Below are 17,665 nucleotides of genomic sequence, written 5' to 3'. Positions count from 1 at the left end.
TTTGGGCTCACTGTAACCCTGTACACTGTTTGTTTGTCTAATCTTGAACGGTTTTGTGCTGAAAATAAAGTTTTGTTGGACTTGTGCAATGACAACAAAGACCTACCCTATTCTATCCATCCAAAACGCATTGGTGAGGTCACACATTGATATTGGCCGAGAAGGCCTGGTTCTCATCTCTGTTCTAATTCACCCTAAAGGTCTTCTACCGGGTTCAGGTCAGGACTCTGTGCAGGCCAGTCAAGTTCATCCACACCAGACTCTGTCATCCATGTCTTTATGGACTTTGCTTTGTGCACTGGTGCACAGTCATGTTGGAAAAGGAAGGGGCCCGCTCCAAACTGTTCCCACAAGAAAAATGTTTTGGTATCCTGGAGCCTTCAAAGTTCCTTTCACTGGAACTAAGGAGCCAAGCCCAACTCCTGAAACACAACCCCACACCATAATTCCTCCAACACCAAAATTCACAATACAGTCCGAAATGTACCGTTCTCATGTCAACCTCCAAACACCTCTAGAGTATTTAGGAGCAAGGACATTTTACGACTGGATTTGTTGCCCAGGTGGCATCCGACGACAGCTCCACGCTCCTAAAAGCTGTCAATTCTTTCACAAATGTTTGTAGAAACAGTCTCCATGCCTAAGTGCTTGCTTTTATACACCTGTGGTGATTAGGACACCTGATTCTGATCATTTGGATGGGTGGTCAAATACTTTTGGCAATATAGTGCAAGTTATTCATGAAAGCAGGGAGAAGCAGTTGCAAGGAAATAGTGCAAAAGTCCACTCTGAGGTACATGCTGGACATTAATGTTACATTGCTTCATAAATCTACTGCAGTTAGTAGCAGTACAGTCTATTGTTTTGTTTTTAGTCAATATTTAGTATCCAAACGTTAGTTGTTCTTTTACAAATATGTGCTATTTTGCAGGGCAAAGCACAAAAAAAAATGTTTTTTTTTTTATTTCAATGGGCTAGATCAGACCTGGGCAAATTAAGGCCAAAACCCCAAATATATATTTTTTTAGATCTTCAAGATGGAAAGTGTAGCTGCCATTATGATGTGCAGTCATGTTTTCTAATGACTGTAAGTCTTCAACTAGACCGGGGGTCGGCACCCCGCGGCTCTTCATTGCCGCCCTAGTGGATCTCTGAAGCTTTTTCAAAAATGTATGAAAAATGGAAAAAGATGAGGGGAAAAAAATACAAAAAACATATTTTTTGTCTTAATATGGTTTCTGCAGGAGGACAAACATGACACAAACCTCCCTAATTTTTATAAAGTACACTGTTTGTATTAAACATGCTTCACTGATTCGAGTATTTGGCAAACGCCGTTTTGTCCTACTAATTTTGCCGGTCCTTGAACTCACCGTAGTTTGTTTACATCAGGGGTGTCTCAGTTACTAAAATGTTAAAAATAAGTCAAATTATTATTATTATTTTCTATTTAATGCTTACAGTAAATCTCTATATCAACTTGAGGTTGATGTAAAGTAAAACAAATAAGGTTTTATGCCTTTTCTGTCAAAGACAACTTTGTTTTTTATAGTAAAACTATCAAAGACAACTTTGTTTTTTATAGTAAAACTGAAATATGCAGTATTTGGATAGATAGATGGATAGATAGATAGATAGACAGATAGATAGATAGATAGATAGATAGATGGATGGATAGTAGTTTATTCATTCTTTCAGGAGAGTTTCTTTATTTAGCAATTAAAGCCCTCAAAGATCAACATTGCAGGACACCATTGACTTTAATCATTTAATATTTTTGAGTAATCACAGTGAAAAATTAAATAAAATCCTATCAAATATATTTGAGATCCGAAAGGTTCCCCACTCACAAAGTGATGCATTTTTATTAGTTTTTTTTAAAAAACTTTTAACACTTAAATTTAAAGGTCAACTTCCGATATATCTGTCGATTTTAAGTTTGAACAATTATTTTGTTTGTTTTATGCTCTTTCGTCAAAACTTTGATGTTTTTATATGGCGACCACACAACATATGCAATATTTTTTTCACATAAAACATTTTAAAGTGATCATTTATAAGTAATAATTAATTATAACATAAATGTTTTAGTCCTTTTTTTTTTTGGAGCAATGGAAAAAAAAAGAAAATATAGAAAAAAAGGAAAAAAAAAACCTGCCTGCATGGCAGCTTTGTGTCAACATTACCACTTTTTTTTATTTTTATTTTTGCAACACTATTATTTTGCAGAATGTGTGGCGGGCCGGTAAACGATTAGCTGCGGGCCGCAAATGGCCCCCGGCCTGCACTTTGGACACCCCTGGTTTACATGTATAACTTTCCCCGTACCTTCTTAGACGTGTTTTATGCCACTTCTTTTTCTGTCTCATTTTGTCAACCAAACTTTTAACGCTGTGTAGTCTCACTGCTAATGCACAATAAAATGATCACACATTTTAAGTTGAGATCTGCTAGTGTAGAAAATGAGGTCACACATTAAGCCTGTAGGTGCAATTTTGTACGCGATTACTTCCAAAGCGATGTGAGCTTAGTGCTGCGTAAACAAACACATTCCTTCACCTGTGTTTTGTCTCTCCGCAAGTTGGAACCGGCATCGTTTTCCACAACAAGCCAGCAGGAAAACGCCCACAAAGTGGCGGATGAACCGGTTTTTGTACAATCTGAGCACCTGCGGGCCTTCAGCTGCCCAAAGTCGGTTATGTGCACATTCTAATTGCTCAGGAGCACACTTTCAAATATATCAAGTGTTATAGAAGGGGTTGTTGTGACAAATTAAATATGAAACCATTTAAACAAATGATCATATCAATGTATTAATAACATCCATTAATTATTACTGTATCAAGCCTACTTTTTTCCAAACTAATTTATAAATGTAATTACTTTGTCAAAGTCACTCATGAAAAGATGGCAGACAACACGCACACAATGACCATACTAAAGGAAAAATATTCTTGAAATTAAAATTGAATTAATAAGTCCTTAAATAAATATGTTCAATACAAATATTCTACATAATATTTTGCTATTTATTAGATTACATTTATTTAGTTTTTTAATTTCTATTATTGGTGAACTGGCTATATTTTTACTTAATTATGGCCAAAAATTATATAGCATGTGAATGTATCCAAACTCACTTAAAATTGTATACATACATACATACATATATATATACATAGTCAAGGTTTCTGTGGTTTATCCGTTATACAGTGCTCAATACTGGGATTTCAGGATACATCCCCTGAAGAGCAGGGAAACCTGTGAAACAGGCTTGTAAGGATGAAATAGCCTCTGTGTTTTTTCCTGACCTAACCTGTGTGTGTGTGTGTGTGTATATATATATATATATATACACATTATATATATATATATATATAAATATATATATATATACATATACATGCATATATATATATATATATATATATATATATATATATATATATACATATACATGCACATATATATATATATACATATATATATATATATATATATAAATATATATATATATTAAATTATTGCAAAAAAATTAGTCCAATCTTTTCACAAAAAAACCCAAAAACAAAAAATAATTAAATGGTGGAAAAAATATATAAATATATTTTTTATTGAATGGCCAATAAAGGTTAAAGTAAAAATGTAGAAATTGAAAATTTAGTTTTAATTCCAAGAGCGCAACTTATTTACAAATAGGTGATAATTCAATGGTCTTACCAATTTTATCTGCAGGTTTAGTTAAAAACATCACCAAAAAGTTGGAGTTCATAAAATGCTCTGAATAATATTTACATGGGCTTCTAGTTCATCATGCCAACATGAATCATTGATTCACACATTGGTGATTTCTACGCTTTTGTAGGCGTGCACGGGGCTGCCCTTGGCTCGAGGCGCCGACCCAGCCTCTTTAGGTAAGGACCCCTGGAAGCTGCCACGGAGGAGACTCACTCTTCGTTCTGCAGAATGTGCACGCAACCTCAGCGGACTCTGGACGCATGCAAAAGATTTGGAAACGTGAAACGTGGACGGGTTTATGATTGATGATTACATTGGAATGAAGATACCTTGCTGGATCTCCTCAGGGGTACTCTGCCCTCAGCAAAGCGGCTGACGGCCACGGGCGTAGGAGAAGCCATGGCCTCGCCTTCTGGTGCTTTGTTACTGTCAAGAAGAATTAGAAATTAGATTAACTACTTGAAAAAAAAATATATATACATAGTTACTTATTACTTTACCCAAAAAATATTGAATTATTCTTTAATAAAGGTAATTAATTACTAGGTTTGTCACGCCTATGGATTATGTTTTGTTTTGGTCATGTTATGTTTGTTTTTTTGGACACTCAGTTCTTGCGTTAGCACTTCCTAGTTTTCTTGGTTTCCATAGTAACTTATTAGTTTCCACCTTGTTTCCTGTCACGCTCCGGTCTTCAGTTCTCACACCTGCTAATCATTATCATAGTCATTATTTAAGCCATTCGGTTTCTGTTTTCGTCCTGGCAACTTTACTTACCGACATACCTGCTGATACCTTACCCACATTTCCATGTACCTACCTTCACGCCTTGCTGTTTGTTTTTTGACCACGAGACGTACGTTTTGTATTTATGCCTCAGTGCAAGTTTTTGGTTTGTTATTCATGCCGCAGCGCAAGTGTTTTTGTTTCAAGTTTTTAGTTGACAGCCTTTGTTCTAGTCATTTGTTTTTGTAGCCAAGTTTTTGTTCTCTGCCACAGTGCGCGCCCTTTGTTTGCCTTTTTGTATTGTTTTGTTAGAATATCAATAAATATGTACTCACGTTCATGCCTGGCTCGTCCTTAATATTCTCTGCATCGAAGAAACAATCCAAGTCCAAGGCCTTGTGTGACAAGGATAAGTAATATCTCTGGTGTATGCACTTGGGATGTTTCATGAGAGAAGAGTGTGTGTGTGTGCCTTTTAAAAGTAAAGTTTCCAAGTAATTAGCTGTTTTAGCTTAACATTAGAGATGGGAATCATGACTATTTGAAGGGGTCCAGATCTTGAGGAGTTGTTCAAAAGACTAAATCGTTGTCATAGTTCTTTTTTTTAACAGTTTTTTTACATTTATTTTCTATACCAAGTAAAGGGTCAGTGGTAGCAGTTATAAATAAATGGGTTATACTTTTCTACCTTCAAGGTACTCAAAGCGCTTTGACACTATTGCCACATTCACCCATTCACATACACATTCACACACTGATGGCGGGAGCTGCCATGCAAGGTGCTAACCACGACCCATCAGGAGCAAGGGTGAAGTGTCTTGCTCAAGGACACAACAGACGTGACGAGGTTGGTAGAAGGTGGGAATTGAACCAGGAACCCTAAGGTTGCGGAAATGGCCACTCTCCCAACTGCGCCACACCGTCCCCTATGACAGTGGTTCTCAAATGGGGGTACGCGTACCCCTGGGGGTACTTGAAGGTATGCCAAAGGGTACGTGAGATTTAAAAAAAATATTCTAAAAATAACAACAATTCAAAAATCCTTTATAAATATATTTATTGAATAATACTTCAACAAAATATGAATGTAAGTTCATAAAGTGGGAAAAGAAATGCAACAATGCAATATTCAATGTTGACAGCTAGATTTTTTGTGGACATGTTCCATAAATATTGATGTTAAAGATTTATTTTTTTGTGAAGAAATGTTTAGAATTAAGTTCATGAATCCAGATGGATCTCTATTACAATCGCCAAAGAGGGCACTTTAAGTTGATGACTACTTCTATGTGTAGAAGTCTTTATTCATAATTAAATCACTTGTTTATTTTTCAACAAGTTTTATTTTTTTTTTTATATCTTTTTTTCCAAATATTTCAAGAAAGACCACAACAAATGAGCAATATTTTGGATACACACATAAAGTATACACACTTTCTCCTAAGAAATATTTTGGCCCCATTTACTTCCATTAAAACTGTTATTTTTAACAGACTGCAATCCTGGTATATTACCCCAAAAAATCTCACTCTTGCCATTTGAAAAATGGGCCTCTTAACCACTAGGTGGCGGCAAAAAAAACAAAAAATAAAAAAACCCCACAAGCTTAGTTTTCAGAGCTTGGATAAGCGCAAATGAGTTAAACTGCTATTAAACCTTTGAAATGCATTGAAAATTATTTTGGGCATTTATGCATAACTTTATATTGCAGAATGTAGTATTTACAGTCGTGGTCAAAAGTTTACATACACTTGTATAGAACATAATGTCATGTCTGTCTTGTGTTTCCAATCATTTCTAAGACTTATTTTTTTTTTGAGATAGAGTTATTGGAGAACATACTTGTTGGTCACAAAAAACATTCATGAAGTTTGGTTCTTTTATGAATTTATTATGGCTCTACTGAAAATGTGAGCAAATCTGCTCGGTCAAAAGTATACATACAGCGATGTTAATATTTGTTTAAATGTCACTTGGCAAGTTTCACTGAAATAAGACGCTTTTGGTAGGCATCCACAAGCTTCTTGTTGAATTTTTGACCGCTCCTCTCGACAAAAAGTTGTTGTTTTTCTGACATGGACTTATTTCTTCAGCATTGTCCACATGTTTAAGTCAGGACATAGGGAAGGCCATCCTAAAACCTTAATTCTAGCCTGATTTAGCCATTCCTTTACCACTTTTGACATGTGTTTGGGGTCATTGTCCTGTTGGAAGACCCAACTGCGCCCAAGACCGAACCTCCAGGCTGAGGATTTTCGGTTGTCCTGAAGAATTTGGAGGTGATCCTCCTTTTTCATTGTCCCATTTACTCTCTGTAAAGCACCAGTTCCACTTGCAGCAAAACAGGTCCAGAGCATAATACTACCACCACCATGCTTGACGGTAGGTATAGTGTTCCCAGGATTAAAGGCCTCACTTTTTCTCCTCCAAACATATTGGTGGGTGTTGTGGCCAAACAGCTCAATTTTGTTTGATCTGACATCACATGGACAAAGATAAGACCTTCTGGAAGAAAGTTCTGTGGTCCATATATATATATATATATATATATATATATATATATATATATATATATATATATTGGTGGCCATCCACAAGCTCTTGGTTGAATTTTTGACCACTCCCCTCGACAAAAAATTGGTGCAGTTCAGCTAAATGTGTCGGTTTTCTGACATGGACTTGTTTCTTCAGCATTGTCCATATGTTAAAGGCAGTACTTTAGGAAGGCCATTCTAAAACCTTAATTCTAGCCTGATTTAGCAATTTCTTTACCACTTTTGACACGTGTTGGGGTCACCCAACTGCTTCCAAGACCCAACTTTTGGGCTGATGATTTTAGGTTGACCTGAAGAATAGGAGGTAATCCTCCTTTTTCACTGTCCCATTTACTCTCTGTAAAGCACCAGTTCCATTGGCAGTAAAACAGGCCCAGAGCATAATACTACCACCACCATGTTTGATGGTAGGTATGGTGTCCCTGGGATTAAAGGCCTCACTTTTTCTCCTCCAAACATATAGTAGCTGGGTGTTGTGGCCAAACAGCTCAATTTTGTTTGATCTGACATCAAATGGACAAAGATACGACCTTCTGGAAGAAAGTTCTGTGGTCCATATATATATATATATATATATATATATATATATATATATATATATATATATATATATTTATGGCCATCCACAAGCTCTTGGTTGAATTTTTGACCACTCCTCTCGACAAAAAATTGGTGCAGTTCAGCTAAATGTGTCGGTTTTCTGACATGAACTTGTTTCTTCAGCATTGTCCATATGTTAAAGTCAGGACTTTAGGAAGGCCATTCTAAAACATTAATTGTAGCCTGATTTAGCCATTCCTTTACCACTTTTGACACGTGTTTGGGATCATTGGCCTGTTGGAGCACCCAACTGCGCCCTGAAGAATTTGGAGGTAATCCTCCTTTGTCATCGTCCCATTTACTCTCTGTAAAGCACCAGTTCCATTGGCAGGCAAACAGGCCCATAGCATAATTCTACCACCACCATGCTTGACAGTAGGGATTGTGTTCTTGGGATTAAAGGTCTCACCTTTTCTCCTACAAACACATTGCTGGGTATTGTGGCCAAACACTTAGATTTTTGTTTCATCTGACCACAGAACCTTCCTCCTGAAAGTCTTACCTTCGTCCTTGTGATGTCAGACAAAACAAAAATTGAGCTGTTTGGCAATTTTTCTTCTTTACAAGTGTATGTCAACTTTTCACCACGACTGTATGTTTAGAAGTCACCTGCTGGCGGCGGCGAGCGTTTTCATTTCTTCGTACAGACGTCGACACAGCGAGTGCTTGTTGCCGGGAATCTCCAAGGCTTTGGCCATGGCGTCCGTGTTGAAGGACGCGTCCAGAACCAGCACGGCGCCGTTGATGCCTTTCCCTTGAAGATTGTCTGCAAACTCCTACAGCGTGACACATGTTAGAATCGGTGTGTGTCGCTACGGTCTGACGCACTCACCTCGAGGTCGACGTCCCTGATCCACTTCATTACTCGCCGGCAAGTCCACACAACGGGGTCCAGGTCCTGCTGCTCACATTTGGCCCGTCGCGCCTGCAGGAGCTCCTTGTCAAAGCCCAGCGTCTGCAGCAGCTGCGCCGACAGAAGCAGACTGGTTTGGTGGAACGGGTCGCCGACGTCGAGGAACCTCTCCAGGTCCCGGCGGCACAGGGAGCCCAGCACTCGTCCGTCCACCAGCTGAGACTGGAAGGAGTGGGAGTACTGAGGCAGCCCCACGTCACTCAGCCATGACGTGGACACCCAGTGATGGTCCATGTCTGACGCTTTGGACAGACCAGGACAGTGGTACAGGTTCCTGAGAACAGTAGAGGACTCGTGTCATATATACAGTGGGGCAAAAAAATATTTAGTCAGCCACATATTGAGCAACTTCTCCAAATTAAAATGATGACAGAGGTCTGTATTTTCATCATAGGTACACTTCACCTGTGAGAGACAGAATGTGAAAAAAAAATCCAGGAATTCACATTGTAGGAATTTTAAAGAATTTATTTGTAAATTAAGGTGGAAAATAAGTATTTGGTCAACCATTCAAAGCTCTCGCTGATGGAAAGAGGTTTTGGCTCAAAATCTCACGATACATGGCCCCATTCATTCTTTCCTTAACACGGATCAATCGTCCTGTCCCTTTAGCAGAAAAACAACCCCAAAGCATGATGTTTCCACCCCCATGCTTCACAGTAGGTATGGTGTTCTTGGGACTCAACTCAGTATTCCTCTTCCTCCAAACACGACGAGTTGAGTTTATAAATGATAAATGATAAATGGGTTGTACTTGTATAGCGCTTTTCTACCTTCAAGGTACTCAAAGCGCTTTGACACTACTTCCACATTTACCCATTCACTCACACATTCACAAAATGGATACATGGATGATACAGCAGAGGATTGGGAGAATGTCATGTGGTCAGATGAAACCAAAATAGAACTTTTTGGTATAAACTCAACTCAAAAAATGTCCAAAACGCACACGGCAAAGTCCTACGGGAAGTGGGGGGGAAAAGTCGGCAAAGTCCCAAAAATGTTCAAAATACCTACCCAGGTTCGAGTCCCACAAGTCCCGCCGCCGCACCTTTGTGTGTTTTACTCATTCCGAGTTTTCTTCTTCCTCCAAACACGACGAATTGAGTTTATACCAAAAAGTTCTATTTTGGTATCATCTGACCACATGACCTTCTCCCAATCCTCTGCTGTATGATCCATGTATCCATTTTGGTATAAACTCAACTTGTCGTGTTTGAAGGAAGAAGAATACTGAGTTGTATCCCAAGAACACCATACCTACTGTGAAGCATGGGGGTGGAAACATCATGCTTTGGGGCTGTTTTTCTGCTAAGGGGACAGGACGATTGATCCGGGTTAGGGAAAAAGTGAATGGGGCCATGTATCGTGAGATTTTGAGCCAAAACCTCCTTCCATCAGTGAGAGCTTTGAATGGTTGACCAAATACTTATTTTCCACCATAATTTACAAATAAAACCTTTAAAAATTCCTACAATGTGAATTCCTGGATTGTTTCCCCACATTCTGTCTCTCAGAGTTGAAGTGTACCTATGATGAAAATTACAGACCTCTGTCATCATTTTTAGTGGGAGAACTTGCACAATCGGTGGCTGACTAAATACTCTTTTTCCCCACTGTATTTTTTAGGTATTTGGGGGTTTATTGAGGTTAGCTAATTTTACTTGTTTTGGAAAGTCTTGACAAGCCAAATGTTCTTGTTCTATTGGCAGATAATTTTGCTTAAATCAAATAAAATACCCCTCATATTTGTATTTTTTTTCTTGTTTTTGAACACTGACTTTTTACAGTGTGCATGTTTGAGCCTGGGAATTCTGCCTAGCAACAAGCCTCATCTGCAGTTTGTGCTCACCCTTGGTCCCCTTCCGCTCTCCTGTAGTCCTCAATGGCCAGTCTGAGCTTCCTGCGATGCATGGAGTTGCCGATGCCCAGTCCCTTTTCCAAGTCCTCATCAGTCAAGGCAAGGAGAACCTTCAAAACCAGGAGACATCGTTTGAACCCGAAACGAGCTCGGTGAGCATGACTAAAAAGCCGAAGTGTACCTTGCCACTCTTGATGTTCTCTGAGCATGCCCGCGTGTACGTGGGCATGCCCATCACCACCTCCAGCCAGGCCTGGACGGTGCCCGCCCTCCACAGAGACATGCACGTGGTGCGGGTGAGCGCCGCCTGCTGGAGGTGGTCCAGCTGCTCGTCTCCGTCGGCCGGGCTCTGTTGCAGCATGTCTGGGTCGCGACGGTGTGGGGTTAAAGGTCAGAGGGATATAAGGACATTGTGAAAATAACTTATGGGGATATTGTTTAGTATAACACTGGGAATAGGAAATAGGAATGAGTAAAACGCACAAAGATGAAAGTGTGTTCACCTTCATCTTTGTGCGTTTTACTCATTCCTATTTTTGATTAGCTGACTAGTGGAGGTTCTCCACAGGTTCCCTATAGGAGAGTGTTTGCTAACCATAGGGCCGCTAAAGAGTATTTGTTTCTCAGATGTGGTCAATATGGCCTACTTGCCAACCTTGAGACCTCCGATTTCGGGAGGTGGGAGGTCGGGGGTGGGGGGAGCGTGGTTGGGGGCGTGGTTAAGAGTCAAGTATTTCATATATATATAAATATATAAGAAATACTTGACTTTCAGTTAATTCTAGCTATATCTATATATTTATTTTATTGTATATATATAAAATAAATACTTGAATTTCAGTGTTCATTTATTTACAGATATACACACACATAACACTCATCTACTCATTGTTGAGTTAAGGGTTGAATTGTCCATATTCTCTGTCACTATTTTTCTAACCATATGCATGCACAGCTAGACTGCCTGGCGGTGGTGTCAGAGAGAGGAAGTCTAGCAAAACTCCTAGCCAATATGGACAACACCTCCCACCCACTACACTCGGACCTTGCGGAGAGAATGAGCACGTTCAGTGGAAGGCTCGGACTCCCAAAATGTAACACGGAACTACACAGGAGGTCCTTCATACCGACAGCCATCAGACTGTATAAACAGTATAGTGCATATGTTCCTTGACTGCACTTAAATGTAGAATGTATGTAGAATATATTTATATTATTCATATATTATATATATAATATATTATATATATTATATTATTTATTATCATTGTTTATTGTGAGCAAACTGTGGTGCTGAATTTCCCCCAGGGATCAATAAAGTACTTTCTATTCTACATTCTATTCTATTCTATGTACAGTAGATGGCAGTATTGTCCTGTTTAAGAGTGTCACAATATTGCTGAGTCAGGTCCGCATGGAGCTGGAGGGGGCGAGGCGTCCAGCTCCGCTTGAATTTCGGGAGATTTTCGGGAGAAAATTTGTCCCGGGAGGTTTTCGGGTGAGGCGCTGAATTTCGGGATTCACCCGGAAAATCTGAGAGGGTTGACAAGTATGCAATATGGGCCAGAGTGGCACTGAGTTGCAACTAGTGTTGGTACCGGTACCAAAATGAATTCCAATATATTTCGATACTTAAAGGTAACCACAAAAAATGGCATTAATGTCTTTATTTTAATAAAAAATCTTACGGTACATCAAACATATGTTTCTTATTGCAAGTTTGTCCTTAAATAAAATAGTGAACATACAAGAAAATGTGTCTTTTAGTAGTAAGTAAGCAAACAAAGGCTCCTGATTCAGCTGCTGATATATGCAGTAACATATTGTGTAATTTTCCATTCTATTATTATGTCAAAATTATTAAGGACAAGTGGTAAAAAATTAATTATTAATCTATTCTGATTACTTTCTCTTTTAACATGTTCTATTTACACTTCTGTTAAAATGTAATAATCACTTATTCTTCTGTTGTTTGGATGCTTTACATTAGTTTTGGATGATACCAAAAATGTGGGTATCAATCCAATACCAAGTAGAACTTTTTAGAGGAGGTATAGTATTGAATATGATTTATTAGTATCGCGGTACTATACTAATATACCAGTATACCATACAACCCTAGTTGCAACACATCGTTCCACCACTTGTGGCAGTAATGAGCATCTCAAACTAACAGATGAGGTCTAGAGCTAAAGTCATAGAAGTTTCTCAAGCGCAAAAATTATAACTAAAGTAGTAAAGCTGTATTTTCATTCGGATTAACATTTTATTTAGGAAAAATACATTATTATTTATAACGATTATTTTAGCACTGCTTAATTGTGTGTAAAAAAAAAAAAATGGAACCGTATTTTCCGGACCAAAAGGAGCAGAAAAGTCCCATAACAAGAAGATAGAGAAAAAGAAAAAGCTTATCGACTACGTCGTCAAAACGGACTACAAATGCGGACCTGCACAATTTTTTCAGAACTTATGCAGATCCCAAATACAGATCAGCAGGTACCAGTAGGTAAGAAAAGTTGGTTTTGCATAATATTGCAAAACAAAACGCCTGATAATGTGTCTGCTAATGGGTGCCATTTTGCGGTCCTTATACATGCACTATAGTAATACTTGTACTTCTGACTAAGGTAGCCATAGTGGGCTGACCATCCCTCAAGTGGTGTGGCTTTAAAGTCATACTAAAACATTTTGAAAGATTATTGAGGGCTGTGTGTAATGTTCTTTATTTTCAATGGAACATGTAAAGTTTTGGCGTTGTCTACAACCATCATATTGCAGTCTACACATATGTCTTATGTGTTACTACCATCTACTGGTCACATTTATCATTACACCATGTAGCAAATAAAATTGCTTCGAGGTCGGTAAGCACAACCAGAATTATTCCGTATATTAGGCGTACTGGGTTATAGGGCACACTGTCCAGTTTTGAGAAAACTAAAGGATTTTAAGTGCGCCTTATAGTCCGAAAAATACAGTATTTGTTTTTCAGCTGTGGTCAGTATGGGCTGCAATGTTACTCAGTTGCAACACACCGTTCCACCACCTGTGGCAATAATTAGCATCTCAAACTAACAGACGAAGTCTGGAGCTAAAGTCACAGACGTTTCTCAAGCGCAAAAATTATAACTAAAGTAGTAAAGCTGTATTTTCATTTGTACTTATATTTTATTTAAAAACATATAATATTATTTACTACGATTATTTTAGCACTGCTTAATTGTGTGTAAAAAAATCAGTACCGTCTTTTCCGGACCATAAGGAGCAGAAATGTCCCACAGCAAGAAGATAGAGAAAAAGAAGAAGCCTATCGACTACGTTGTCAACACGGACTACAAATGCGTACGTGCGCAATTTTTCAGGACATATGCAGATCTCAAATACAGATCAGCAGGTACCAGAAGGTAAGAAAAGTTGGTTTTGCATAATATTGCAAAACAAAACGAAGTGTGGAGCTAAAGTCACAGAAGTTTCTCAAGCGCAAAAATTATGACTAAATGCACTTATATTTTATTTAAGAAACATATTATTCATCAAGTTTATTTTAGCACTGCATATTTGTATGTAAACAAAAATTAATCAGTATTTATGAGTACCTTCTTTAGCAGTATACTTGAGTATTTACTAATTTACTATTTATTAATCAGGTAATACACCAACTTATATTCTTGTCTTCATGAAAGAAAGGAATCTAAATGTGTTTAACATGCTTGTATTATCATTAAACACCTTTAACTTGTTAACAAAAACGTCTCTTTCATAAATAAATAAATATAAATGATATATTTGAATGAAGTAGAGCCCCTCAATTTGGTCAATTGAGAAGTAGCTCGCCTGCAGAAAAGGTGTGGGCACCCCTAGATTACGGTGTTTCCATGGGTTGTAGGATGCTTATTTAGAGCCGAACTATTTGAGAAATCCGACTCATTTAGTGCATGGAGACGTACTAAATGTTGATCCTGTTAAAATGTAGTTAGGTTAAATGTAATTAATGAATACGATTAAAATCAAGAGTAAGATCAAAATGTTAAGAACTCATTAGGGTTGTCTAGATGCAAATATTTTGGTACTGATACCAAAATGTATTTCGATACTTTTCTAAATAAAGGGGAACACAAAAAATGACATTATAGTCTCTATATTAACAACAAATCTTAGGATACATTAAACATATGTTTATTATTGCAAGATTGTACTTAAATAAAAATAGTGAACATACAAGACAACTTGTCTTTTAGTTCTAAGTAAGCAAACAAAGGGTCTTAATTTTTCTACTGACATATGCAGTAATATATTGTGTCATCTTCCATTCTATTATTTTGTTAAAATTATTAAGGACAAGCGGTAGAAAATAAATTATTGATCTACTTGTTCATTTTCTGTTAATATCTGCTTACTTTCTCTTTTAACATGTTCTATCTACACTTCTGTTAAAATGTAATAATCACTTATTCTTCTGTTGTTTGGATGCTTTACATTAGTTTTGGACGATACCACAAATTTAAGTATCAGTCCGATACCAAGTAGTTACAGGATCATACATTGGTCATATTCAAAGTCCTCATATGTCCAGGGACGTATTTCCTGAGTTTATAAACATAATATACATATTAAAAAAACCCAAAGAAGATGTTGTGATGCCAAAAAATATCGACGTAATCAACTAGATACGCTCCTGTACTTGGTATCATTACAGTGTATGTCATGCGTAGCTCCACCCATGGCATTTGTTTACATTGTGACGTCGGTGAGCATGTTTAGCTATTCATCATCCTGCAAGGATGATACTTGTAAGAAACTTACTTCATTTGTCGCCATGGAAGAGAAGATTAGTGATTTAGAGGTACCGTATTTCCTTGAATTGCCGCCGGGGCGCTAATGAATTTAAAACCTCTTCTCACTCCGGCATTTACCAAAGGCATGCGCTAATTATATCAAAACCTCTTCTCACTCCGGCGCTTACCAGAGGCATGCTGTAAATTTAGGCCTGCGCTTATAAATTTGAGTGTGATGTAAGGATACCATCATGAAAAGCACATTTAATAAAAAAAAAAAAACATTATTATGGTCTTACCTTTACTTATAAATGAAGTCCATGCAGAGCTCCTTCTGATCAAAAGCATCGATAACTTGTTTATAGAAGTCTTCCTTACCTTTCTTCGGTTTTAAACGTCTCTCTGTCTCAATGGAGATCTTCCTTTATTACCTCCTGCTTCGATTGAATGTCCAGTTTACAAAACTGTTTTATTTTAAATATGTAATGATTGTAGCTGAGATAGGCGCCAGCGCCCCCCGCGACCCCGAAAGGGAATAAGCGGTAGAAAATGGATGGATGGATGTAATCCTCCATGTTAAAAGTGCAAGTGAGAGGAAAAAATAAACGATCGCTGCTCAGTCTTGCTGATTGTTGTCACTTCTTCTGCAGCCGAGTAGTCGCAAGAAGGATCACTAGCGCCCTCTACCACTCATATTTGACACACGCAGCTACGGTATATTAATAAAACATAGCTGCTTACTGTTCTTTTTAGCATATTCAATAGCTGGGACCTTAAATCCTACTGAATAGCTCTTAATCTTCTTCCCTTTATGCGATTTCAAAATGATTGAAATCAGCCTCCTCGGTTTTGAAAATGATGACAGGTGAAGTATAACTCATGACGTGACGAGTTTGACCCGGCGGAAATTTTAGGCACATGCTAATTATTTTGCGAAACGAGTTTGACCCGGCGGAAATTCTAGACATGCGCTAATAAAAATATTATTTTGCGAAACGAGTTTAACCCGGCGTTAATCCTGAGCCGGCGGTAATGCTAAGCATTCGCTAATTATTTTGCGAAACGAGTTTGACCCGGCAGTAATTCTAGGCAGGCGCATACTATATACCCGGCGGCAATTCAAGGAAATACCATAGCTAAAGCACTGCCGACTGCGTCTGGACTTTAGCCGCTAGCTTGCTTGCCATGTCTTAAAGGGGAACATTACCACGAGACCTATGTAAGCGTCAATATATACACCTTGATGTTGCAGAAAAAAAGACCAAATGTTTTTTTAACCGATTTCCGAACTCTAAAAGGGTGAATTTGGCGATTGAAACGCCTTTCAGTTGTTCGCTGTCGGAATGATGACCTTTCACCCGTGACGTCACAACAGGAACCAACCATTTTCTCACACACATTACACACACCAAGTCAAATCAGCTCTGTTATTTTCCGTTTTTTTCGACTGTTTTCCGTACCATGGAGACATCATGCCTCGTCGGTGTGTTGTCGGGTGTAACAACAAGAACATGGACGGATTCAAGTTGATTTACGTGGAGTGAGCTAATCAGACATGTCAATGGTCACGGCTTGCTAATTGATGCTAACATACTATTTAGGCTAGCTTTATGTACATATTGCATCATTATGCCTCATTTGTAGCTATATTTGCATCCAGCCTTTCCCTCCACCCACATTTAATGCCAAACAAACACATACCAATCGACGGATTCAAGTTGCACCGCACCAGTGGTCAAAAGATGCAATCGTTGGTTAGAGGCGATCCCCGAATTCGTCCTCGTTGCCGTTGTCTGTCGTGATATGGCTCAGTAGCTTCAGTTTCTTCTTCAATATTGTTTTCGCTATCTGGCTCCACACTACAACCATCCGTTTCAACACATGCGTAATCTGTTGAATCACTTAAGCCGCTGAAATCATAGTCTGAATCCGAGCTAATGTCGCTATATCTTTCTGTTCTATCCAGGGTGGTATAGCTCGGTTGGTAGAGCGGCCGTGCCCGCAACTTGAGGGTTGCAGGTTCGATACCCGCTTCAGCCATCCTAGTCACTGCCGTTGTGTCCTTGGGCGAAGACACTTTACCCACCTGCTCCCAGTGCCAGACACACTGGTTTAAATGTAAAAAAATTAGATATTGGGTTTCACTATGTAAAGCGCTTTGAGTGACTAGAGAAAAAGCGCTATATAAATATAATTCACTTCATTTTGTATTGGCATCACGCAGTGACGTCACGGGAAAATGGACGGGTGGATACAGCGATCGTGAAAATCAGGCACTTTGAAGCCGTTTTTCGGGATATTGCGTGATGGGTAAAATTTAGAAAAAAACTTTGAAAAATAAAATAAGCCACTGGGAACTGATTTTTATTGTGATAATCTTTCCCTTTAAAGCACCTCTTCCCGAAGGTGTTTCAGTTATATAACTTCACCTTTATATTTAGTTTTTAAGCCAAAAATGCGTCCGTTCTCCCTTTTCTGTCTACACACTGTTACT

The 17,665-nt window shown here is 38.3% G+C and overlaps 1 protein-coding gene across 5 annotated transcripts in view; it reads right to left on the bottom strand.

Annotated features, from left to right (window-relative positions):
- Positions 1–3,646: 3,646 nt before the first annotated feature.
- Positions 3,647–17,665, bottom strand: part of kaznb (kazrin, periplakin interacting protein b) — a 272,644-nt gene continuing 258,625 nt past the window's right edge. For all 5 annotated transcript variants that reach the window (XM_061888872.1, XM_061888862.1, XM_061888879.1 and 2 more), the window contains 6 exons: positions 10,575–10,756; positions 10,385–10,503; positions 8,452–8,806; positions 8,229–8,395; positions 4,068–4,164; positions 3,647–3,990 (listed from right to left, as the gene is read on the bottom strand). In XM_061888872.1, the coding sequence (XP_061744856.1) occupies positions 3,835–3,990; positions 4,068–4,164; positions 8,229–8,395; positions 8,452–8,806; positions 10,385–10,503; positions 10,575–10,756 (1,076 nt within the window). In that variant the 3' untranslated portion in view covers positions 3,647–3,834. The remainder of the gene's footprint in view (positions 3,991–4,067; positions 4,165–8,228; positions 8,396–8,451; positions 8,807–10,384; positions 10,504–10,574; positions 10,757–17,665) is intronic.

This window comes from Nerophis ophidion, linkage group LG02, assembly GCF_033978795.1.
Source record: "Nerophis ophidion isolate RoL-2023_Sa linkage group LG02, RoL_Noph_v1.0, whole genome shotgun sequence".
Classification (NCBI taxonomy): domain Eukaryota; kingdom Metazoa; phylum Chordata; class Actinopteri; order Syngnathiformes; family Syngnathidae; genus Nerophis; species Nerophis ophidion.
The sequence above is the reverse complement of the archived record's forward strand: the minus strand, read 5'-3'. Positions and strand labels throughout refer to the sequence as shown.